The 26,319-nt window shown below is 43.7% G+C and overlaps 1 protein-coding gene across 3 annotated transcripts in view; it reads right to left on the bottom strand.

Annotated features, from left to right (window-relative positions):
• The window catches only part of ACVR2B (activin A receptor type 2B), a 168,423-nt gene extending 143,211 nt beyond the window's left edge, over positions 1-25,212 (bottom strand). For 2 of the 3 annotated variants that reach the window (XR_007354877.2, XM_048837523.2), the window contains exon 1: positions 24,933-25,212. Coding sequence is in view for 2 of the 3 variants with exons in the window: in XM_048837523.2 (XP_048693480.1) it covers positions 24,933-25,209 (277 nt within the window). In the remaining variant the exon portion in view is untranslated. Of the gene's footprint in view, positions 1-24,328; positions 24,719-24,932 lie in introns of those variants that run through there. The other variant, XM_048837524.2, reaches the window with a different exon arrangement.
• Between the last annotated feature and the right edge of the window lie 1,107 nt (positions 25,213-26,319).

Genomic DNA, 26,319 nt, shown 5'->3' with positions numbered 1-26,319 from the left:
TGAACATGATTAAGACAGGAGTGATACAGTCCTACTGCTTGATGCATGAGAGTGATCCAGCAGCTTTCTGGACTTCCTGGCAGCTAGCTCTTAAACACCAAAAGGCAACTAAACCCAGTAAATCCTCTAACACTAGCACAAGAGGAAAACCTGTCTGTAAAACAAAGGCTTGTGAGGCTGGAGCTATCAAAAACACATGGATTGCCTTTCCATGGTATATCTGACCGCCCACATAATACTGAAGGGCACTTGTTCACATTTTCTTACTTTCGTGGAAAGTAATGGAGCAGGACTGGAAATCTTAACCCTGCTGTGTTTTCACTCCACAAGTAGCAGGTTAAGCTGTGGGGTTAAAGTGCAACCAGGTGAAACAGGCTGCTTTGGCAATATGTGTTGAAGCAAAATAAACACAAAGTTTTATTTGAAGGAGAACTACAACAACAGACTTTCACACACTATGAAGAGTAACAGGTTCACAACTCTAATCCAACATGTGTATTTGACTGCCCACAGCGTTACCATCTCCCTCCATTTTATTGTAAATTTTGCAATGCCTGGTGTGGACCAGGGTGCTCCTTGAAGGCTCAGAAACCAGAAAGCAATGGCAAAGAACCTCAAAGTTATTTTTTATACAGTCAAAATTTCTAAACCAATCTCATGATTTTTAAGGCCTGAGTTGGCAATATGGTCCTACTACAAATAAAATCACACATCTTTTGTAGGAGGGGGGACAGGGATGGGACAAGACGATGACTCATTGTATTTAACATAGGAATTGCTAGACCAGAACAGACCCGTGGTCCATCTAGTTCAGTATCATGTGTCTCACACTGGGCAGTACCAGATGTTTCGCAGGAAGGTGCAAGAAACCATGGAATAAACAGAAAGATGATAGCCATCCCACAAGAAAATTTTCCTTCTAACTCCCCATAGTTAGAGGTTAATTAAAGCTAAAGTGTTGCTGTGGATGACAAGCCCTAATATCCAAAAGCACAATGGACTGTATCCTCTAGTCTTCAGCTACAATGTCACTGTTAAGGCTGGTGGTTTAGTTTGTTTAAGATTTAAGAGACTGACAGAAGTTTTCATTTAGGTAGAAGACATTTACGTAGCACAGACCAGAGCTTCTCCAACTGTTGGTTGGGACCCCAAAGTGGGTCGCAACCCCATTTTAATGGGGTCACCAGGGCTGGCTTAGACTTGCTGAAGCCTGAGGACTTCAGCCCTAGGCAGCAGGCCCCAGGTTACAGGCCCTACCTGGGGCTGAAGCCCTCAGCCTTTGGCTTTGGCCTCCCCGCCCAGGGCACTGGGGCTCAGACCTTGGCCCCTGCACCTGGGGTGGCAGGGCTTGGTCATGCTCAGGCTTTGGTCCCCTCTTCTGCGGTTATGTAGTAGTTGTTGTTGTCAGAAGGGGGTCATGGTGCAATGAAGTTTGAGAACCCCTCGCATAAACCAACATGACTCCAGGGGATAAGGAGCTTGTGACACATTCACATCCTTATACTTTCATTACAGACTTGTAGCCCAAAAATTTTCATAGAATCATTGAAGATTAGGGTTGGAAGAGACCTCAGGAGGCCAACAAGTCTAATCCCCTGCTCAAAGCAGGACCAACACCAACTAAACCATCCCCACCAAGGCTTTGTCAAGGCTTTGTCAAGCCGGGCCTTAAAAATCTCTGAGGATGGAGATTCCACCACCTCCTTGGTAACCCATTCCAGTGCTTCACCACCCTCCTAGTGAAATAGTGTTTCCTAATATCCAACCTAGATCTCCCCCACTGCAACTTGAGACCATTGCTTCTTGTTCTGTCATCTGCCACCACTAAGAACAGCTGAGCTCCATCCTCTTTGGAACCCCCCTTCAGGTAGTTGAAGGCTGCTATCAAATCCCCCCCTCACTCTTCTCTTCTACAGACTGACTAACCCCAGTTCCCTCAGCCTCTCCTCATAAGTCATGTGCCCCAGCCACCTAATCATTTTCGTTGCTCTCTGCTGGACTCGCTCCAATTTGTCAACATCCCTTCTGTAGCGGGGGGATCAAAACTGGACACAATACTCCATTTGTGGCCTCACCAGTGCCGATCTGCTGGCAATACTCCTACTAATACAGCTCAATATGCCATTGGCCTTCTTGGCAACAAGGGCACATTGCCGACTCTCATCTAGCTTCTTGTCCACTGTAATCCCCAGGTGCTTTTCTGCAGAACTTCAGCTTAGCCAGTCGGTCCCCAGTCTGTAGTGGTACAAGGGATTCTTCTTTCCTAAATGCAGAACTCTGCACTTGTCCTTGTTGAACCTCAGAGTTCTTTTGGCCCAATCCTCCAATTTGTCTCAGTCCCTCTGTATCCTATCCCTACCCTTCATCATATCTACCTTTCCCCCTCAGTTTACTGTCATCCACAAACTTGCTGAGGGTGCAATTAATTCCATCATCCAGATCATTAATAAAGATGAACAAAACTGGCCCCAGGACCGACCCCTGGGGCACTCTGCTTGATACCAGCTGCCAACTAGACATTGAGCCATTGATCACTACCTGTTGAGCCCGACAATCTAGCCAGCTGTCTATCCACCTTATAGTTTCATGCCTTAAAAATAGAGATAGTCATTACAGCTCTTTACAAAAAAAAGTATTAATTTTAATACATCTCAGAGAAACCTGATGTGAGTTACTGAAGGGCACATAATCTTCTGTTTCAGTAAAATGTTAACAAGTTTAACAACATGAATGATTCCTGAGGGACAGCACTATAAAGTCCCCCTGCCATACAACTGGGGGAAAGACATCCATTAAATCAGACAGCACTGGTGACTTTGGCTCATTTGTTTACACTATGAAATACCTTTCTGATTTTTTTGTTTGTAAGTATGATCCCTGTCTAGCGTCACAAAGCAAACGCATGGACCCACTACCAGATAAGGTGTACTTTTCACAAGACTTGCATTTGCAGGTGAAGTTGATACTGCAGTTAACCCTACTCTGCTGTCCAAAGTAAGTTATATTTCCCAAGGACTCATCTGGGTTCCACTTCGACTTAAAAGTACTATGGGAATATTACATTTGAAGATAAATATGCTGAAGCCAATGACTGTAGTCTGTTTTTCCTAGTTCCCCAAAGCTTTATGCTTCTCTTTTATCAGCTCCTCTCTTGAATTGCACAACGGCCTCAGGGAAGCATTATGGTAATGACTGATACATAGACAGTTCCTACAGGACTCCCCAAGTCAAATTCTGATTCTCCAACACCCCGCTACCCCCCACAATGCAGTTTAGAGGAAGAATAATCCATGATTCAGGTGCTAGACTGGTTTTCTGGAGACTTGAATTAAAGACCCTGCTCTAACAGACTTCCTACATGGCCCTGAGCAAGTCATTTAGACCAGAACTACACTAAAGAGTTAGGTATACCAAGCTATAGCACTCAGGGGTGGGAAAAATCCACAACCCTGAGTGACACAGTTAAGTCAACCTAACCCCTGGTGTAAACAGTGCTATGTTGACATAGCTACAAATGGGGAGGTGAACTAACTATGATGGCAGAATCCCTTCCATCACTCTAATGAGTCACTGAAGTGCTACAGGAGCCAAGTTGCAGCGTTTCTACTGACGACATAGCCTCAGTCTCTCTGTGCCGCACTTCCATATCTGTAAAATGGGAATGACAGAACTTCCCAATCTCACAAAAAGAAAAGGAGGACTTGTGGCACCACAGAGACTAACCAATTTATTTGAGCATGAGCTTTCGTGAGCTACAGCTCACTTCATCGGATGCATATTCCACAGAATGCATCCGATGAAGTGAGCTGTAGCTCACGAAAGCTTATGCTCAAATAAATTGGTTAGTCAGGTTTTTCAAGGATAAATACATTAGAATACATTCTAAGGTGCTCAGAATTCAGAGCAGGGGGGGCAGCAGGACATAAAATAGATACTATTTCTCTGAAGTAGTGGTCACCAACCGGTCGATCATGATCTCCGGTGGCGCAGTGTGGCTGCAGCTAAAGCATACTCCCTGCCTGCCTACCCCAGCCCCACGTCGCTCCTGGAAGCGGCCAGCATGACCCTGGAGGGCAGGGGTCTCCCTCCGCGCACTGCCCGTCTCTGCAAGCACCATCCCCGCAGCTCTCCTGGCTAATGGGAGCTGTGGGGACGGTGCTTGCCCAGAGGGGCAGCACGCGCAGCCATGTGCCCCCCCAGCCAGGGGTCCCAGGGGCATGTTGGCCCCTTCCGGGAGCGATGTGGGGCTGGGGTAGGCAGGGATCCTGCCTTAGCCTCGCTGCCGACTGGGAGCCGCCAGAGGTAAGTGCTGTCCAGTGGGAGGCCGCACCCCAACCCCCAGCCCTGAGCCCCCTCCCAGAGCAAGCACCCTATACCCCCTCTGGCACCTCAACACTCTGGCCAGCCTGGAGCCTCCTCCTGCACCCAAACTCATAGACTCATAGATATTAAGGTCAGAAGGGACCATTATGATCATCTAGTCTGACCTCCTGCACAATGCAGGCCACAGAATCTCACCCACCCACTCCTGCAAAAAACCTCTCACCTATATCTGAGCTACTGAAGTCCTCAAATCATGGTTTAAAGATTTCAAGGAGCAGAGAATCCACCAGCAAGTGACCGTGCCCCATGCTGCAGAGGAAGGCGAAAAACCTCCAGGGCCTCTTCCAATCTGCCCTGGAGGAAAATTCCTTCCCAACCCCAAATATGGCAATCAGCTGAACCCTGAGCATGTGGGCAAGATTCACCAGCCAGATACCCAAGAAAGAATTCTCTGTAGTAACTCAGATCCCACCCCATCTAACATCCCATCACAGGCCACTGGGCCTATTTACCATTAATAGTTAAAGATCAATTAATTGCCAAAATCATGTTATACCATCATATCATCTCCTCCATAAACTTATCAAGTTTAATCTTGAAGCCACATGGGTCTTTTGCCCCTACTGCTTCCCTTGAAAGGCGGTTCCAGAACTTCACTCCTCTGATGGTTAGAAACCTTCGTCTAATTTCAAGGCTAAACTTCCTGATGTCCAGTTTATTTCCATTTGTTCTTGTGTCCACATTGGTACTGAGCTTAAATAATTCCTCTCACTCCCTGGTATTTATCCCTCTGATATATTTATAGAGAGCAATCATATCTTCCCTCAGCCTTCTTTTGGTTAGGCTAAACAAGCCAAGCTCCTTGAGTCTCCTTTCATAAGGCAGGTTTTCCATTCCTCGAATCATCCTAGTAGCCCTTCTCTGTACCTGTTCCAGTTTGAATTCATCCTTCTTAAACATGGGAGACCAGAACTGCACAGAGTATTCCAGATGAGGTCTCACCACTGCCTTGTATAACGGTACTAACACCTCCTTAGTTCTACTGGAAACACCTCGCCTGATGGATCCCAAGACCGCATTAGGTCTTTTCACAGCCATATCATATTGGTGGCTCATAGTCATCCTGTGGTCAACCAATACTCCAAGGTCCTTCTCCTCCTCCGTTACTTCTAATTGATGCGTCCCCAGCTTATAACTAAAATTCTTGTAAGGTCATGCATTTAGGGATTAATAACACTTCTCACTATTAAATTTCATCCTATTACTATTACTCCAGTTAACAAGGTCATCCAGATCCTCCCCTATGATATCCCGGTCCTTCTCTGAATTGGCAATACCTCCCAGCTTTGTGTCATCCGCAAACTCCCTCCCAGAGCCTGCACCCCGCACCTCCTCCCACACCACAATCCCCTGTCCCAGCCGGGAGCTGCCTGCTGCACCCAAACTCCCTCAGAGCTTGCACCCGTCACCGCATCTTAAACCCCAACTCCCTGCCTCAGGCTCAGCCCAGAGCCCATTCCCACACTGCAAACCCCTCGGCCCCAGCCCAGAGCCCGCACCCCCTCCCAAACCCCAACCCCAGCCTGGTGAAAGTGAGGGAGGGTGATGGAGAGTGAGCAACAGAGATAGGGAGGCATGGAGTGAGCAGGATGGGGCTTTGGGGAAGGGTAGATCCTGGGATGCCTTTAGATTCAAAAAGTGATCTTGGGCGTAAAAAGGTTGGAGACCACTGCTCTAAAGAGACAACTAAACATCACTGCAGCAATAATCTCCAGCACCACTTGATATAGGCACTTCCAGGCTTGATGCACCCATGTTTAAAAAAATGAATATAGTCAGAAATTACAGAGTCTCCAAATCCACATGGCAAACTCTGCCAAAACACAATTCTGTGCACTGCTGTCAAGGTTACACCCAGACCAACCCACACAATAAGTGACAAAGATCCCTGAACAAGCCATGAACCAAGTTTGGGAACCCCTGCTCTAGAGGGAGATGGGGGGGGGGGGAATCACATCATAAGAAGAAATGCACAGAGAAAAATACATTTAAGACAGAAAAGCACAAGAACATGGATTAGAATGTTCTACTGCTTTATTAGCGAGCCTAATGATGTCCAAATTATAGCAAAGCTCAATTGTGTAACCAGGGAGCCTAGATTTCATCCTTGATAAAGACACAGATTTCTGTCTCACAGGAGACGCCTGTAGTTCACTAACAAAGATGACCTTTATAGGATATGCTTCAAGGCCACAATTAGCTGGAGAAACTCTGTACTTACTTGGCAACATGAGTTTTTGTACCCTGTGCTAATTTCCTAACACAATCCTCACCAAGCCCATTGCAACATTCTACCAACAACAAAAGAAACAAGGAAAAAAATACAAAACCCACTGTCTCCAAATCCAAATTACTCTCAACAATTCAATCCAGTTTTAATTAAGATGATAAAGTTAACTGACCTACTATCTATATCCCACAATGACCAAAACAATAAAAGGTAGTGAATTATAACCCACAAATATATCCTGATTTCATATCCATGAAGCAGCATTCATGAACAGCTGGAATTTTAAGCATTAGCCACTTTTATATCATTCAAATGATACCTTATAAGATAGATCACTGGTAAAAATAGTGACACTCATCAATACGGCATGGCTTTTCTTAGACTAACATCTACAAAGAAAGATTTGAAAAGGCTACAATTACTCTGACAATGTTTCTACAGCTAGAAGGAATTTGGGGGTTGAAATAAATGGTTTCCTTCTCCCTCTTTGCCCTCTCAAAATCAGCTTTATATATTTGAATCTGAAAGTTGATCAAAGAATGTGCTTGAAATCACGTCTTTAGAAACATATTGTATACCTCTGATGACTCCAATACTTCCCATTAATTCCCATCAGTCAGAAATGAAGGAGGGAAAATTCAAAGCCATATTTCACTGTTGGAAATGAAGTAAATAGGGCTCAGGCATTTCAGCCATGCCATCCAACCCTGCTCAGAGCACAGTAACTAACTAATAAGGGAGGGAAGACGTTGGATCGAGGACTGCACATCATGCTTATCCAAAGCAGAGCACTAAAGTAAGTGGTTTAGAAAATTCAACCTATGGGGAAAGGTTGAAAGAATTGGGCATGTTTAATCTAGAGAAAAGGCAGCTGGGGGAGCGTGGAGGGGGGACACACACAGTCTTCAAATATATAACACGTTGTTATAAAGAAGACAATGATTCATTATTCTCCACATACATCAAGGATAGGACATGAATTAATCAGCTTAGTTTGTAGCACGGGAAATTTTAGTTAAATTTTAGGATAGGCTTGTTAACTATTCCTATAGTTAGACTGTTCCAGTGCTTATCTAAAGGTTGTGGAATCCTGGTCAGTGGAGGTGTTTAAGAACAGGTTAGACAAGCACCTATCCGGGATGGTCTAGTGTTACTTAATCTTGCCTCAGCAATAGGTGACCTCTTAAGGTCCTTTCCAGCCCTACATTTCTATGATTCCATGCTGACCCAGTCCTAGATTAATCCTCCACTGGGAAACTTGTTCTCATTATTATTCCCACAGTATTCTGGCCAGCAAGTTAAAGAAGTATGGGCTGGATGAATGGACTATAAGGTGGATAGAAAGCTGGCTAGATTGTCGGGCTCAACAGGGAGTGATCAATGGCTCCATGTCTAGGTGGCAGCCAGTATCAAATGGAGCGTCCCAAGGGTCGGTCCTGGGGCTGGTTTTGTTCAATATCTTCATAAATGATCTGGAAGATGGTGTGGATTGCACCCTCAGCAAGTTTGCAGATGACACTAAACTGGGAAGAGAGGTAGATACGCTGGAGGGTAGGGATATGATACAGAGAGACTGAGACAAATTGGAGGATTGGGCCAAAAGAAATCCGATGAGATTCAACAAGGACAAGTGCAGAGTCCTGCACTTAGGACAGAAGAATCCAATGCACCGCTACAGACTAGGGACCGAATGGCTAGGCAGCAGTTCTGCAGAAAAGGACCTAAGGGTTACAGTGGACGAGAAGCTGGATATGAGTTAACAGTGTGCCCTTGTTGCCAAGAAGGCCAAAGGCATTTTGGGATGTATACATAGGGGCATTGCAAGCAGATCGAGGGACGTGATCGTTCCCCTCTATTTGACACTGGTGAGGCCTCATTTGGAGTACTGTGTCCAGTTTTGGGCCCCACACTACAAGACGGATGTGGGAAAATTGGAAAGAGTCCAGTGGAGGGCAACAAAAATGATTAGGGGACTGGAACACATGACTTATGAGGAGAGGCTGAGGGAACTGGGATTATTTAGTCTGCAGAAGAGAAGAATGAGGGGGGATTTGATAGCTGCTTTCAACTATCTGAAAGGGGGTTCCAAAGAGGATGGCTCTAGACTGTTCTCAGTGGTAGCAGGTGACAGAACAAGGAGTAATGGTCTCAAGTTGCAGTGGGGGAGATTGAGGTTGGATATTAGGAAAAACTTTTTCATTAGGAGGGTGGTGAAACACTGGAATGCGTTACCTAGGGAGGTGGTGGAATCTCCTTCCTTAGAAGTTTTTAAGGTCAGGCTTGACAAAACCCTGGCTGGGATGATTTAATTGGGGATCGGTCCTGCTTTGAGCAGGGGTTTGGCCTAGATGATCTCCTGAGGTCCCTTCCAACCCTGATATTCTATGATTAAGTAACCTTTCCTGTTGCATCTACACTGGGAAAACATGGACTGAAGTTTTTCAGGGGCAGTAGCCATGGTGTAAGAGGTTATATAGACAGGGCTCAAGTTCTTAGATACTTTATCATCTGACCCAGGTGGGAAATTATTTCCATATGCAACTGCATAGCTCAGCAGCCCCCTAAAATGCACAAGGCCACTGGGTACAGAGGAGGGGGATCACCACATTGCATTCCACTATAAGGTACATTATCTCCCATTATTTTAAATGACAAGCGGATACTGAAGCAAACTTCCAGCAGATGGAAGAAAGAAAGACTAAAGCCAGCCTTCCTCTTTCTACTGCTCTTGACTCAGTAAATGTTGTAAGACTCCATGCTAATCATTAAAACAAACCACTAAAACCCCATTAAAGCAAAGGGATAGCTATACCCAGTACAAAAACCCCTCAAGTAGACAGGCCTGTACTGTGGTGTTATACCAGTTAAACTCAGATGACTTCAAGTTACTTTGAGGTTCAGACAGAGTAAATTAAATCAGAGTCAAGCCCTGTATTAGCACATGACAAGGATGGAGACTGAGATTAAATAAAAAGAAATCTACATGTCTAAAGTTGGACTCCCCTCTAAAAGCTTCTGTCAGGAAACTAAGTATCCAAATAAATAAAAGTATCCAAATGTTGCTGAACCATTCAAGTGTTCTGAGAAAAATGAATTTACATGTTCTTTAAGGACGAGTGCATTTAGTGAAATTTAAAACCTCCCAATTTATTTTTTTTATTTAAAATTACTTACTCCCCGTTAACTGTTAACTTTCCCCACTCATAACTACATGTATCTAGGGGAAAAAAATACAAAATTCAGGTGAGAGGTTTTGGGTTTTTTTTCTAATGAGCAAGAGCATTCCAAATGGAGAAAGATAAAATTCCTGTATAATCCTCCACACAGGCTGCTATGAAATAATTTTTTAAATTATTACGCATTGGATAGGCAAATAGTATATCCCAATGGACAGAGAGCAGCTGTTACTATAACAGAAAGACATTCATCTTCCATTCTTGGAACCCTGAAATTCTATCAACAATGCCTATAAAATGACTCATCTTGCTCAGTTTTCAACTAGCTTTCATATACAGAACTATTTTTAGTGAACTTTAGTTTGTCACGCTGCACTTCAAAGTTTTATACTTTACTTATTTCAACTGTATTTGTAAGTGACCTGAAATAACTAAACAGCAGTTATCTCTTCAGCATACCCTGCATAGTGCATTCACCCTGTCAGGGTTCCCTCCCCACTCTGAAGTCTAGTGTACAGATGTGGGGACCCGCATGAAAGACCCTAAGCTTATTTTTACCAGCTTAGGTTAAAAATTTTCCCAAGGCACAAATTTCACCTTGTCCTTGAACAGTATGCTGCCACCACCAAGTGATTTAGAAAAAGAACAAGGAAAGGACCACTTGGAGTTCCTATTTCCCCAAAATATCCCCCTAAAACACCCCCTTTCCTGGGGAGGCTTGAGAATAAACAAGATGAGCACAAACCAGCCTTGGATTTTTAAGACCCAAAACACCCAATTAGAGTCTTAAAAAACAAAACTTTATTAGAAGAACAAAAAAAGATAAGAGAACAACTCTGTTAGATCAGAATGGAAGATAATCTTACAGGCAGTCAGACTCAAAACACAGAGAATCCCTCTAGGCAATACTTTAAACTACAAAAAGACACAAAAACAGGAATACACATTTCCTCCAGCACAGCGAATTTCACAAGCCGAAACAAAGAAAACCCAACACATTTTCTAGCTAGATTACTTACTAACTTTATAGGAGATGGAGGGCTTACATCCTTGATCTGTTCCCAGCAAAGGTATCACACAGACAGACAAAAGCCTTCCCCCCCTCCAGATTTGAAAGTGTCTTATCATAGAATATCAGGTTTGGAAGGGACCTCAGGAGGTCATCTAGTCCAACCCCCTGCTCAAAGCAGGACCAATCCCCAATTAAATCATCCCAGCCAGGGCTTTGTCAAGCCTGACCTTAAAAACTTCTAAGGAAGGAGATTCTACCACCTCCCTCATTGGTCATTTTGGGTCAAGTGCCAGCCAGGTTACTTGAGCTTCTTAATCCTTTACAGGTAAACGGACTTTGCCTCTGGCCAGAAGGGATTTTATAGCACTGTATACAGAAAAGTGGTTACCCTTCCTCTTATATTTATGACAACCCCTCAGGTTTATTCTTGTATCAGCAGTTCACTGCAGTTACACACTCTTTCCATATTTATCTAACAGGAATGGTGATCACTCACTTTTGGGGCTTATAGTTGCCTTTGAAGGGGTTCCTTTAGCAGATACTTATTTTACAAACACAGAATCTGCATTAACAACACGGAGTCCTTGTGGCACCTTAGAGACTAAAAGTATTTGGGCATAAGCTTTCATGGGCTAAAACCCACTTCATCAGATGCCTGGAGTGAAAAATACAGTAGGCAGGTATTATATATAACAGCACATGAAAAGATGGGAGTTGCCTTACCAAGTGGGGGGTCAGTGCTAATGAGGCCAATCCAATCAAGATGGAGGTGACCTATTCCCAACAGCTGACAAGAAGGTGAGAGTATCAGAGGGAAAATTATTTTTTGCAGTGACCCAGCCACTCCCATTCTTTATTCAGGCCTAATTTGATGGTGTCAAGTTTGAAATTAATTCCAGTTCTGCAGTTTCTCACTGAAGTCTCCCAGGACTCTCAAAAACAGACTTAAGTGCTCTCCTACTGGTTTTTGAATCTTACAATCCTTGATGTCTGATTTGTGTCCATTTATTCTTTTGTGTAGAGACTATCTGGTTTGCCCAATGTACATGGCAGAGGGGCATTACTGGCACATGATGGCATATACCACATTGGTAGATGTGCAAGGTGAACGAGGCCCTGATAGCATGGCCGATGCAGTTAGGTCCTATGATGGTGTCCCCTGAATAGATACGCGGGCAGAGTTGGCAACAGGTTTGTTGCAGGGATTGGTTCCTGGGTTAGTGTTTTTGTTGTGTGGTGTGTAATTGCTGGTGAGTATATGCTTCAGGTTGGGGGGCTGCTTGTAAGCGAGGACTGACCTGTCTCCCAAGGTCTGTGAGAGTGAGGGATCATCCTTCAGGATAGGTTGTAGATCTTTGATGATGCGCTGGAGAGGTTTTAGTTCGGGGCTGTAGGTGACGGCTAGTGGCATTCTGTCACTTTCTTTGTTGGGCCTGTCCTGTAGTAGGTGACTTCTGGGCACCCTTCTGGCTCTGTCAATCTGTTTCTTCTCTTCCCCAGGTAGCTTACTGTAGTTTTAAGAACGCTTGATTGAGATCCTGTAGGTGTTTGTCTCTGTCTGAGGGAATCTGCATTGGTGATTGTGCAGGATAGGAAGTTCTATTACCTGCAAAAAAGGTTTTCTACATTTCTTTTATTTCTATTTTTTTACTAACCCAGAATATCTAGCTTTTACCCTGTCCCATGAGGTGAAGGAACACATCCGTATTTATATAACAGTCTATAGAACACTTTTCTGGTTTCCTTAGGCTAACCAGTTCCAGAAGTTGACAGACATAAGACCAGTATTAGTACACACAACTAAAAATAGCAATAGTGGGCCACGTTTTCTGCTGATGTCAACTGACACACATCCATTGCCTTGGTCAGTTTATGCCAGCAGAAAATTATACACACCATCATGTTACCCCAACACTTGGTAAGAGGCTTTGGACAAACATCTAGCCACTTTTAGGTCAGGGTGGGCAAGCTTCCCTTCCTTACTCTATAAAAGATGGTCCACTATAATAGCCATCCAGCAACACTAAGGACACCTTTTAGCAGTAAAAGGCTCCTCTTCACTGCCAGCATCAAGAATCACTTGACTTACGAAGGGCAAGATTACCACTTTGCTTCCAAGAGACCAGTAGGTGAGTGCAATCCGCAATTAAATTTGTGCCATAGGTGATCCCAAGTTTGTCATCTGCACAGACTTCCACCAAGGATTTCTGCTCCATATCTTTACTTTTGAAAAAGTTTTAGGACTCCAGCAAAGCCACCCAGGTCTTCATTCTAGTAGTCGTCATCTTCAAAGAAAGATTAAGCTACAGTTTACACTGGTTAATAAATAATAATGTAATGGCCCAAACTACAGTTTGACTCACAGGACAACCTAAAATGTAAGACTCAGCACATCCCTGGGCCTGTTTTGTGCTTACAAGAAAGCAACAGAGTATTTAGTTTCCAAGCATTTTGACGTACCAGATATATAGTTGTACAGCAGCCACTGTGACGCTGTATAACCGCTCACACTCGTAAAGGACTGCACACTAAGCCAAGAGGAATTTATTCCATGAAACGATATTTTAAAAAGTCTCTGGGATGAAATTATTCCCACTGCTGGAACAAAGCTTTTCCAGGACATGAAGATACAGTAATTAAGAAGAACCAATTAAGAAAAGGGATTTTTATTCAAGCCTTTACAGGTCTTTGGATTGGAAGGCCAAATTTTATATTAAAAATTACATACAAGTTTAGACCCAGAACAGCTCCTGGAAACCCCAAACTGAACACAGAGCCCCCCACTGTGCTATATTCACCCATAGTATGAGAGTCCCTGACCCAAAGAACTTACAGCCTAAATAGAAATGACAGAGAAAAGAGCAAAGGAAAACAGAGGCAAAGAGAGGTGAAATGACTTGCCTAGCATCACAACAGCCTATTCATGGCAGAGCAGGGAATTAAACCCAGGATCCCTGAGCCACAATTCAGCATTTTAACCACTGCACCATGCTACCGCTCATCAGATCCATAATCGCTGCCACAATCTGGCTTTTGTCCTATTTTAGAGACAGAGAGAGAGAGAGAGAATATACGGTGTGGTATAAATTCTTTACACGCAAAGATTTGGGATGGACGTTTTACTCAAAACGGGCACAGCTATAACTACTTTATATGGTCAACCCAAACTGCAGCCAATAAAACCCTTCTGCTACTTCACGCTGTATTCTGTAAATGCCTCATGTTACAGAAAAAAAATTTAGGATTTTTTAAAAATATATTAGGGCTATTTTTCATATCCTTTTGACTGTAAAGCCTTTTGCCTTAAATAATGTAAGTTCAAATACACAGGGCTAAGAAAAATGACCTGAAATCACTTTTCCATGCTTGATTTTAAAGCCTATTCCCAGGGAAATAAGTGAATTTAGGGCCGCAGTGGGAAGCAGGCGGTCTCCTCTCCCCAGTGGTATATAGCTCCAATTTCTAACCCTGCAGGACTTAGGTGCTACCATAGTACAAAGCAATAAAATAATAATAGCGATAAAGTGAAAACATTTCTCTGTCAGGCTGATTTTAAGAACTGGTGGCCGTTTGAAGCTTCTTGGGGTTTTGGAACATTAAACCAGGTATCAAGGAGCAAGCATTAGGAGCAGGCAACAGGTGAGGTAATCAAAGGTGCATGATAAGCACATTTCTTTCCATGGCTCTACAAGGTGTCCATATATGCAGCATGAGTGTTCTTGTATTTTAATGTTGTATAACTGCATCAAGTAAAGTAAAACAGACACCGTGTGTAGGAAATTCCTACACTGTATTACACCACCGTAGGAGAACATGCAATTTAATATCAAAATGAATAACCTTCAAGATACCTATTGTCTCCTCCCTCACTTTCCTGATTGCACTGATTAAGTGCTACCAGTGCTTGCAAGGAATTCAAGTGTTTCCCTTGACCACAATGCATATTCTAAGACAATTTTAGAGAGGAAGAAAAGCTAGCAAGCTATTATAGAAATAGTGTTTATTACCTCCGGCCCAAAATTGTTATTTAGTCTCAAATTGCTGATTATTGCCAAACAGATGTGTGAATGACCAAAAATGACTGGAAGACACATTTGGGAACATGTGCTGCATCAGGCGTAAGACTACTGTGGCTTGAACAGAGCCTTTTCTATAAAAACTAGTTATTGACATACAGTATGCGCATGTGAGAGCAAGAGAGACCAAGTTCAAACTTCAGTGAAGCAAAGGACTACCCAATGACAGGCTTAGCTGCAACCTGATACTCCTACTATGAAAAGCCCAAGGACAACTGAATTTCTCAGACCCCGCATATAGGAGAATTAGCAATCTTAACCCCTTAACTACTCTGCATACTTTAAAAATAAGCTAAATTTGAGGGATTTAAAAGTCTGCTGTCTTTCAGTCGGTCATACCATTGGGGAGGAAAAAACAAAAAACACTTTACGTTTCATTTTAATCCTCCCCACAACTGAACTCAATGGGACAAACCCATCCCTGAAATTACACCAGGCATGCATTTGGCTGAGTAGCTTTGTTTCAAAGCAACTGTAACTTCATTCTTGTCCACAGTTTTAAAGCTTTGTATAAAAATGTCTAATATGAGGACAGTCTCAAGCAAACAGTCACAGCAAACAGCTCACAACTGATTACGCAATACTGTAGTTGGCAGCCTCTACCCACACTACAGTCTCCTTACAACTTTAATAATGTAGTATTTAGCTTCCTTTCACAGATAAAGGCCTTGACATCATCTTTGCAATGCTTAAATGTCCTACTTTCAAAGAGGTATCTGTGGAGGCCAGGGCTACTGGGGAGAACCGTAGATGAGTAGACAACTCAAGTAAACAAAAGAACCTGCCATCAGTGCTCAGAAATGAGAAGGAGCTCACAGAAACAGCACTAAAACGCTTAGCAAATACCAAACCTGAAGTGCTCTCATTTTATAAAATAGTTTTATAATCCACAAAAAGGAGGGGGGAGGGGCTGAACGAACACATCTTTACTTCAGATTCACATTTACACTCTTTCCTCTCTAGGAATGCAAAGCTGTGTCTGCTATGTATTATATGATCCATGGTGTTTCTAAAAGCCAAATTAGAAAACATTTCTGACATCTGTATATAAAAATGGGCTCGTCAGAAAACAGGGTAACCTGTTTAACTTTACTATTTGATAAACAAGACAAGCTCTTAATTAGGGTGGAGACCACCAAATTAGCAACACAGACATCAGAAGTGAAAGGTAAACTTTTACCAAAACTTACAAGACAGGTTACCTCAGATACAGTATTCCCTATGCTAAAATAGGAAATGTGAAAATAAACAGAGCATCTAAGGTACCGCTGTGCAAGAACTAGACTAATACTGACCTTTTATTTTAATGGCAGCTGTTGTAGTAGTCTAGGAGAAAGTACAGCCTAGTGGCTAGTACACAGCACCAGGAATTCTATAGATTGTTCAGATTTGTCATTGGCTTGCTAGTGGCATGAGAATAAATACATGAAAGACAGATGCCCAAACACTATGGTAATAGGGCCCACAAGTACAGACAGATAATCATTTCAACAGGGCTTGAATGACTGTAGTGACTCTAAATTTGTAACAGGGAGCACACTACGGTCTTATTTCAGTACCTTCATATTTCTATTTAATTTATTCTATGTATGTTCTCAAATTATGCTCGTCACCACAGTATCTCGAGTGCCTTCAATAAGCAATATGACTACACATCTGTCACGAGTTGTTTGTTCTCTCATCCTCTCCTCGGAGAGAGAAACACATGCAGTGGAGTGTCATATTTTGGTAGGTTTAGGGTTTTGTTTTTCAAATACACACACCTGTTGGTATGGGTTTATGTTAGCGAAGCCAGGTAAAAGAAGTGTGTCTTGTACTTGGGGAAGAAGGTCTTGAGGTCTGTGATAGTCCTTTGCAACTTGGACAGTTCATTCCACAATCTCTCTCTCGTACTGTCCCCAGAGAAATTTCTGTCTCCTTTCTTTATAATCCCACCTGCTGACTAAATTATAAACTCTTTGGTGCAGAGACTGTCTTTTACTCAGTATCTGCACAGGACCAGGCATGGATCTCCAGACAGTAAACTTAACGCAAAACACGCCCCCAACCTTGCATAGCAGTTTGCCACACCATCATTTGTTGGACTGGAACCTAAATAATACACAACAGCTGGAGGACCCCAAGTTAAAAACTACTGAAATACAGGTGAATGGAAAAGGGTAATTCACATCTTTTGTACGGATGAACACAGATACCCACTGATGACTGTTTTAAAACTTTACCAAGCTCTATTTACACATATAAAACTCTAATTGCAGTCAGCCTGGTCTAAAAAGATCAGATTTCCTATGAGAGCAACAATGCAATCTAGCTATACACAGCAGTGTTATAAACGGAAAGCCTTATTCTGAGGCTGGAGCACATTAGTCTAATTTTCACTGCTAGGCTGACTTGCCATACAGCACCACTCCCTTCATTTGGTTTAGATTGTTCTCTCATGGTAACTAGAGGCAGTGAACAAAATATTTAGTCTGATCTTGGGCTAGTCCAGGAGTGGGCAATAATTTTCACAGGGGGGCCACTCCACGAATTTGGGTAAGTTGTCACGGGCTGCACATTTCTACTATATTCATAGAGGGGATGCGGGCTCTAGGAGGGAGTTTGGGTGCAGGAGGGAGCTCCGGGCTGGTGCAGAGTACTGGGGTGCAGGAGAGGGTGAGGGGTGCAGGCTCTGGCCAGGAGGTGCTTATCACAGGCGGCTCCCAGCTGGCAGCACAGCAAGGTGCTCAGGGAGGCTGCCTGCTTGCCATGGCCCCATGCCGCTCCCAGAAGCAACTGCGGCCAGCTGCTGCTGGCGTGTTTCTCTATGCCCCTTGGGGGGAGCGGGTCTCCATGCGCTGCCCATGCCTGCAAGCACCACCCCCGCAGCTCCCATTGGCTGGTTTCCGGCCAATGGGACCTGCGAGGATGGTGCTAGGGGTGGGGGCAGCATGCGGAGCCACTCCCCCCCACCACCACCCCCTGCCAGGGTTGTGCAGAGACATGCCAGTAGCAGCCGGCCGCTTCCGGGAGCGGTGTGGGGCCATGGCAGGCAGGCAGCCTGACTGAGCGCCCCACTCCACCACAGGATTTTTAGTGGCCTGGACTCTGAGATCGTGAGGACGCTGGACAGAAACGTTAGTCATGGTGGGATGGACAGAAGTGTTAGACGGGCCAGAATTGCCCCTGGGCCAGTCACTTAATTTCTCTGTGCCTCAGTTCCCCACCCTGCAAAATAAGGATGATAATAAAATAAAATACTTTTCTTCCCCCCTTTGTCTGTTTAGCCTGTGAGCTCTCTGGGGCAGGGATATTTTGCTACATCCATGGTACCTAGCAAAACAGGGCCCAGATCTTGACTAAGGCTCCTATGTAACACCGTAATACAAATAACAAATAAATGAGCACCAAAACCATGGTGGGCCCATGCCAAATGCTATAATGTAACCAGAAGTCCTATGGGAAAAAAAATACATGAATTTTAAAAAGGTCTAAATATTGGCCAAAGTTTTTTATTTTATTGCTACCCAACGTTTTTTAGTTTTGAACAGAAGTAGCACCGCTATAGCCAAGTAAAGACCAAACTGCGAGAAAATGACATGTAATTAGTGTATAACACGAAACATATTAAAATCTAAGCACAAAATTTGCTAGGTATGTAGAATGCAAGGACACAGAATGTTTCATCTTTAATTTAGTTTCTGACCCTTTGACTTCAACAGCTCCAAGAAATCTTACAGAGAATGTTCAGGGAGAAAAGTGGTGTATATTATTTAATCTACCTCAAAAGGTACAAATAGCTAAACTGCTACAAATTATTTCTAGCTGAAGTACTAATGAAGAGGGGATACAAGACATCAGCAAAGCCTTAATGTTTAAGTGGGGGGGAGGGAGCTTGTAGTGGTGAATACCATTCCACATATCTCTCACTTAAAGACATCCAGTTTCACTGTTGTGAAAAAATCTCCTCAAGAAAGGACAGGCAAAAAGTCCCTAAGTGGGGACAGAGTAAAGAATGGCAGGTACAACATTACACAATTCAATTCCAGAGAATTCTATTGGCCAAGCAAGACCTCACACCCTCCTGCTAGTTCTAAAATCAAAGCCTAGGTGGGATGAAAGGGGAAGAGGACACCTCTTCAAAATAGAGATTACACTTTGGGGTTCCTCTTTCCCAGCTTCCTACAAGGTTTTGTTACAGAGTGCAACTGAGCTGGAAATAGAGTAGCAGCTCCAAGAAGTTACACCATGCTGCTTCCTGCAGTTAACCAAGAAACTAAAAACTTTTTTAAATCGTTCATTCCACTGAATGAGAAACAGAAATGCTGACTTTGAAGCAAATCCCAAACAAACTCCACTGCACTTGGGTTCTGTTTAACAACAGCCTCTTTGTCAATTTATAAATAGTTATACAATTCTTAGAACCCATCTGTAAGGATAAATAACACTCTAAAGAGCTGTTTAGTTTGAGTTTTGATTAATGTGAAGTCCAGCAAGGTGTCTTCTCTTTTCATCACTTTCTTTTTGTTTTAAGGACTACATCTTCAGTGCTATTTATTCTGGGTCCCCAACTTGAGAAACTTTGAAGAGGGCTGATCTTCAAAAAGTGCTGACCACCCACCTTCTGAAAATGAGCCCACACCAAGGTTCTACAAGTTGGGCACCCAAAAATAAAGACATCCAAAATCACTATTCATTTTTAAAACATTTAGATCAGGTTATTATGCTTAATATAAGACAGTTGCCAAGCTGCATTTGCCTGAAAGGTGCTGAGTTTTACATTTGCAAGATATTACTCTGATCATCAGAAGATGATGGGAAACAGTCAGTTAACCAAAGCAGCTGGGTGCCATTCCATGAATGGCCACCTTCTTACCACCACCACCTCAAGAACTAGAATTTAGTATGCATTTCTGAAGCTAGACTCTGAAACATTAAAGGCCCAGAATTACTGTCTTTAAAAAACTGCAGTGATTTTTATTTTAAATATGCGCTGACTCTTAAGGGATCTTCATAATGGGTATTAAGCACCTGCACCATTTTTACTGGTGGCCCTGCCTAGAACAAAATTCATTCTGCATTAGGTAAATTTTGAAAATGCCTTGATTCTTTTAATAAAGTACTTATGTTCTGCAGAGGAACCTATCATAGAAAGAGGTGCCCCACAGATTAAAGAAGCCAGACATGTGGAGTGGGGCTAATGTTACCCCATTAACTCCTAAAAAATCCTGTTGGATTTGAGTTTTCAAAAGTAGTCGTCCTGCCTTACAAAACTAGAGACGCCCGTACACTTATCTGTGTTGGACAGTAGGGGAGGGGAGAAGTAGAGACGACAACAAAAATGAGGTGAAGAAACAGCTTGTTTCTTTCTTCTGTACCTTCTATTTAGTAGCAGCAGGGGAGACCTAAGACGACTGCATTGCTTAAACTGCAAACAACCGGCAAGCATGTCTTTGCTGAGCCACACCAGAATGGAGACCAGAGTGGATAGGAGGGTGGTGACAGCTAGGCTGTTGGCAATGCAAGAGCTTTGCTTTAATTGGCTGTTTCTGCTCAGTTGATGAGACGGTAAGAAAAATGTTACTGCCTGGATAGGTTACTCAAAGACACAAAATTGGCATAAATTTCAGCATATAAGGGCTTTTAGTTGGATGGCAGGGCTGGTGCAGACTGTCTCTCATTGTTCTAGTGAAGCGGATTTTTTCGTTAAAGTTTATTAGCAAACAAAAAACATACTCCAAAGTAACTGCATCCGATGAAGTGAGCTGTAGCTCACGAAAGCTTATGCTCAAATAAATTGGTTAGTCTCTAAGGTGCCACAAGTCCTCCTTTTCTTTTTGCATTAACAGAGATGCTCTAAAATTTTCATTGTTAAAAAAATACAAACTGCATAGGGCACTGAGAGTCAATGTTATAATGTCACTAATCTAAAATATATTACACACAAACACACCTTTAACATAAGCATTGTCACAGTTCTGTAGAGAAGAAAACTTGATCTTGGGGGTATAATTAACTAGATTTGATTTTTTTTAAAAAATATCCTAGCCACCCGATTCAAAAAGTTTTGTGTTTTTAATGGCAATCGCCATTAACCTTGGACCAGAAGCTTCACTGTGTTTAATTAGTAAGGTAATGAAACCAATCTTATTTTCTTTTTCAAGCACAAGACGACAAATACAAGACACAAACAGCAGACTAGATTTTGCTACATGGTGATTCTTATTTTGGAATGAGTTTAAATCCTGCAATGTCTCAGAGAAATGTGTATGTAATATGTTTTGCAAAATAAGCCATTTTCCATCTTCTATATTATCTCAATTTCATAGATTAGAACACTATTTCTGAATATTTGGACTGTAGAAAATTTGTAAACAAAAGGCTAAAAATGAACATAATGTTTTCATCAACAAATCTTCAACACTCAAAAATTAAGCACACAACAGATACTTTTAGAAAGAATAGCAGTCTGTGCTTGTTTTGTTAGCCAGCCAAGGTAGCTCAGAAAATCCATCAACAATGGAGGTTGAGCTATTTTTAAAAAGCCCACCACTTTTCCACAGTCCTAAAATACACACACACACAGGATACCTCAAGCAACACACATGCTGTGAATCCCCACCAAAAAGCTGCAACTTTGTTCTCTTTTCCCACACAGCTGCCTTAGGAAAAGCTGGCAGACAAGGAGGGTCATAACTGCTCAACACACACAAATACTAGATGAAATGTGGAAAAGCCAATACATAAACACAGATTTACAATATTGCTGGTGCTCTAATTTGATGATCACAGACCTTTCAAAATAAATATGATTATATATATTTTCTTTTTTTTTTCATTAAATTTTAAGAAAAAGTCTGTCCTAGGGAGTTGTACCTTTTTATAACATGATACACACAGGAACCTTACAGGGTCAAAATTTTTAGGCAACTTTGTTTTTCTCCAGTTGATGTTTTCGCCATTGTATGAAATTACAGGAGCAGATTTTAACAACAAAAAAGGGCCATCTCACTTTAGAGCCACATGAGCTAAAAAGACCCAAGAAGCACACAGAAAGAAAATAAACTGGCTAAAAAAATCCCTTTTATGCACATAATATAATTTTCCAGCCAACACTGCTGTTGCGATTATAATAAACTGAATACCACTGTCCCAGCTATCCTGCTCCTTACAAAATACCTGATCTTGCTCGGCACAGCTATGTAAATACAAGGAAACAAAGCTGTATACAAGTGCTCTATCAATGAGCTACATGTCCTAGCTGGCTTGATTTCCACCACAAATTATTTTTTCTCTGCCCCTTCTCCCCCACACCATCACCTTCAGTATGACTTTACAATAATTACGAGATGGCATTGTTTAAAATACAAAACGCAGGCAGCGGCACTGCATATTTAATGGACACTCGGAACAAAGAACCACCACCAGCAGCAAGAACCTTGCGCCTGGTAGATTTCAGCTCGCGCGGTTCCCGGGAGCACATTCCAAAACAAACCCACCCCGACCTCATCCCCTCGAAGAACCGGGCAGGATCGCCTCCCGGTTTCCAATGGGAAACCATTTAACCAACGCATGGGGAAATCTCTTCCTCTTCCCAGTCTCTCCAGATTTAAAATAAAAATATTAGAAGGAAGAGGAAACTGCATTCCCACCAAACGCACGCAGCAAGCAAAAGGCACAACTGCAGCACCATCCCCCCACTTTAAAACCAGCAGCCTCTCTTGTGATCCTTTATCCACACTCCCCCCGCCGCCGCCACACACACACACACACACACACAAATACCCACCACACCACCAACCACCCTTTCCCTGCTCAGTAATGGATACAACGTAACAAGTTACTACACACAGCCTTCCCCTATCAGACCACCAGATGTGACTAAATAAAGATCAGCTTAGGATCCATTATGTTTGGGGGATATTTGTGGAAGAAGATAAAAAACAAAAAGAAATTTGCCGTGTGCTAGTGGGAAATCACCCCTTTCCCTTACAAAATGAGCCTCCTTAGAAACGGAGGGAAATGCACCCATGGGGGGGGGAGGTGTCAAGTAACTTTAAGTCTTTGTATTTTGTAACAATCCAATGCTATAGTAGCAACGTCAATGTATGTATCTATACACAAGATTGTGTTGCTGTATACGATCTGTAACCAAGATCATTGTTTTACCAATCTCCCAAAGGGTGAGCTCTCTTCCTCTCTCCACCCCTCATCAAAACAAGGAGGGAACCACACAACAAAGCAGCCCTGCAAAGCTGCGGCTCGCCTCCCAGAAATGGCTCTAGCTAAAAAGCCGCCCCTTTCCCCCTTGACAAAGGGAACACCCCGGTTTTACAATAGCCCAATACATCTAGCAGAACGAGAAAAATTCCAAAACAAGCAGCAAACACCCCTGAAACGTTTAACTACCCCCCAAAAAACCCACCGTTACAATCACATGCGCTCCCCACCACGCCCCTTTCACCCCAAAAATCCAGCTCTTCAGGCTGAAACAAATGAAATGCATGCCAACGCTTTGGGAGATTCATTTAGTAGTATGGCCTTTTGGTTTTGCCCCTAAGCACGTCCAATGTTTACATTAAGTTCCATCATGGCACACAATGTCCCTATAAAAATGCAAACCCTGCAGATTTGTGGTGAAGTTTTTTAAGGATCAGGAAGGAAGATTTAAAAACAAAACACAAACACTCTCAAAGGTGGGTCCTTTCGCTTCTCTCTTACAACTTTCTATTATGTCACCATGTCACAAATCAGCCCAAATGAATCATCTCATAAAAATAGCAAAAGCCTATGGGATCATAACATTTCATTAAAGGGGGGTGGGGGGGAGGAGAGACACGCTTCAACCTACTTTCAGCACCGTTTAACTCTGGCAAGCTAGTTAAAAACAGTCCCTTTCAAAGAACTAAAAGACACAAATCAAGAAGAATCTGTTATGAAAAGGCGAAGAGCGTTTCCCAGGGACTAGTAAAATTACCCGAAATTAACACATTAATGGAGAAGAGAAGGGAGGAAGGAAATCAAGCCAGTTACACAACGCAGCCTTGCAAAGCCCCGAGTAAAAAACACATGGCTCTCTACCTGAAAGACAAAACAGTTACTAACAACCACAAGGTTTTTTTTTTTTTTTTTTTTACACTCAACTTGATTCCACACACAGACACACCGCTAACATGCCATTTTGACGAAGTTTCTTCGGAATCTGAGGCCGGAAACATTGTAATTCATTCACACACTCTTTAATTAAAGGGAACACAGAGCAGAAATATAATCCATTTGTATCATAACCAACAACGAAAACGGGAAGGTTTCTTAAAAAAAATCTTAGCAACAATCTTATTTTTTCCATTCGTTACCGTTTAGGGATGTTTTAAGGGGAGGGGCAGGTGGTTTCGAATAATTGCATAATTTAATCCTTTTTCAAACGTGAATATAAAACTGTTCAATGAATATAGACATGAAATTTACTTACCTGCACAGAAAGTTCCACAAAGAAAGGCGAAAGTCAACCACGAAGCAATCATATTCCTTTACTTTTTTTTTCCCCTTGTGTATCCCCCTCTACCCCCAAGGGGGGAAAAATGATCGGGAAAGTGAAGGGGGGTTGGAGGAAAACGAGAATCTCTACCAAAAAGCAACCAAAAAAATAATAATAAGGCTCCTACAAAATCGAATTTAGTTCCTTCACAGTTGCAACAACGTATCCAGTTCGAGGGGGGGGGCACACAATTGCAGCGCCAGGACAGCGAGATCGGTGGCCGTCCGGCTCCCGGCTCCTCCTGCTCCGAGCTTTCCAAGAGTTTTCTCTGCCGGGGCTTTTGTGCAAGGAGAAAAGCGTGCACCACACCAACAACTCTCTCTCTCTCTCTCCCACCCCCCACCCCAACCCAACCCAACCCAACCCAGCCCCTTCTGCCTGCCCAGCAGCAGCAGGGACTAGGGACACACACACACCCGCAAGCACTAACCAAAGCCGACAAACACACCCCACACACACGCGCGATCCCACAGCCGGGCGGCCACCACCAAATGCAAAGCGGGCGGCGGCGGCAAAACTTTGCAGCAGTGTTACCAACCCAGCATCCAGGGGAGCCGCTGAGCAGCTGGAGGCACCAGCCCAGCGGCTGCCGAGGAGGAGGAGGAGGCGGCGGCGGCGGCTGCTGCCGCCCGGGCGGCGGAGACGAGGCTGGGAGAGGAGGAGACGAGGGAGCGGGCGCCGAGGCGGGCAGTGGCGCGCGGGGCGGGCTGCGGCTGAGGCGAGGGTCCGGCGCGAGGCATCGCTCGCGCGGGGAGCGGGCGGCGGCGGCCGGCGCGAGGCAGAGCAGCGGCAGCGGCTGGCTCTGGAGGGGCCATGTACCCAAAAAAAAAAAAAAAAAAAAAAAAAAAAAAACCACCCTGAACCGAGTCCAAAATGGCTTCTGGGGGAGGGGGGGAGGGAGAAGCCGAGCTGGAGCCGGCGGCAGGACCCGGATGTTGGATACAAGGGCGGGGGGAGAGAGGCTGAGGGGAAGCCCAGCAGCTGACTGAGGGGAGGCGCTGCCCGCCTAGGCACGAGGCGGGGCGGGGCAGCGTGCCCCGGCTTGGTCCCTTCCCCCCCTTCTGGCTCCTTCAGCCCATGACAGGCCAGGACTTGCCAGCCCAGTGGCCCTTTGCATCGCCTCACCTGTGGCTCAGGGCCAGGACCAGATGTTTCAGAGGATGGTGCTGGGGTGCTGAAGTGGGCATTTAGGGGCTAAGCTGCCCTTAAGGGAAATTCCTTCCTCCCCCTGTCACCCAGTGGAGGTTGGTTTCAGCCCTGAAGCTTTTAGATCTCTTCCAAACTTTGGCTGTTGTTGGTAAATCCCTTCTAATATTCCTGTGCACCCTGTGACTGTCCTAGCCTCTCTCTGAATCCAGCTAAGCTCTTCCTCTGGTTGTCTTGTGGCAATGAGTTCCAAAGGCCAGTTGTGCCTTTGCTAAAAAACAAAAACCTTTCTGTACAGCACTGTCACCTTCGTGGACTCTGTCACTCTGGTGGTGTGCAGAAGCAAACCAGATAATACAGAAACAGTGCTAATAAGCTATAGATGGAAATTGGGAGCCACAAGAGTCAAAACTGGAGAGGTGCAGCTGATGTGATAGAGGAGGGAGTGAGGTGGACAGTCCCCTTCTACTCCAACATCTGAAAGCGAGAGAATGCAAGAAAGCTGTTTTCTTTGTCAGAAATCATAGAAGATGTTATCAGAAAACGATGAAGAAAGAGCGTCTGTCCCTGGAAAAATGACGAGAGATGGCAAACATGCCCTCATTCTATAAAGCAACTGCCACTGAATCAGAATGGACAGTAATGACAAATGGGACACAGCAGATCAAACACAGAGGAAAGCCTTCCTCTGAGAGATATTTAGGGGGGTTGTTTCCATTGCACTTCGGCAAGACTTAAATAGCTTGTTATGGTAATAAAGTCTTAGGGTGGAGTTTCAA

The sequence above is a fragment of the Caretta caretta genome, chromosome 2, assembly GCF_965140235.1.
Source record: "Caretta caretta isolate rCarCar2 chromosome 2, rCarCar1.hap1, whole genome shotgun sequence".
Taxonomy (NCBI): Eukaryota; Metazoa; Chordata; order Testudines; family Cheloniidae; genus Caretta; species Caretta caretta.
The sequence above is the reverse complement of the archived record's forward strand: the minus strand, read 5'-3'. Positions and strand labels throughout refer to the sequence as shown.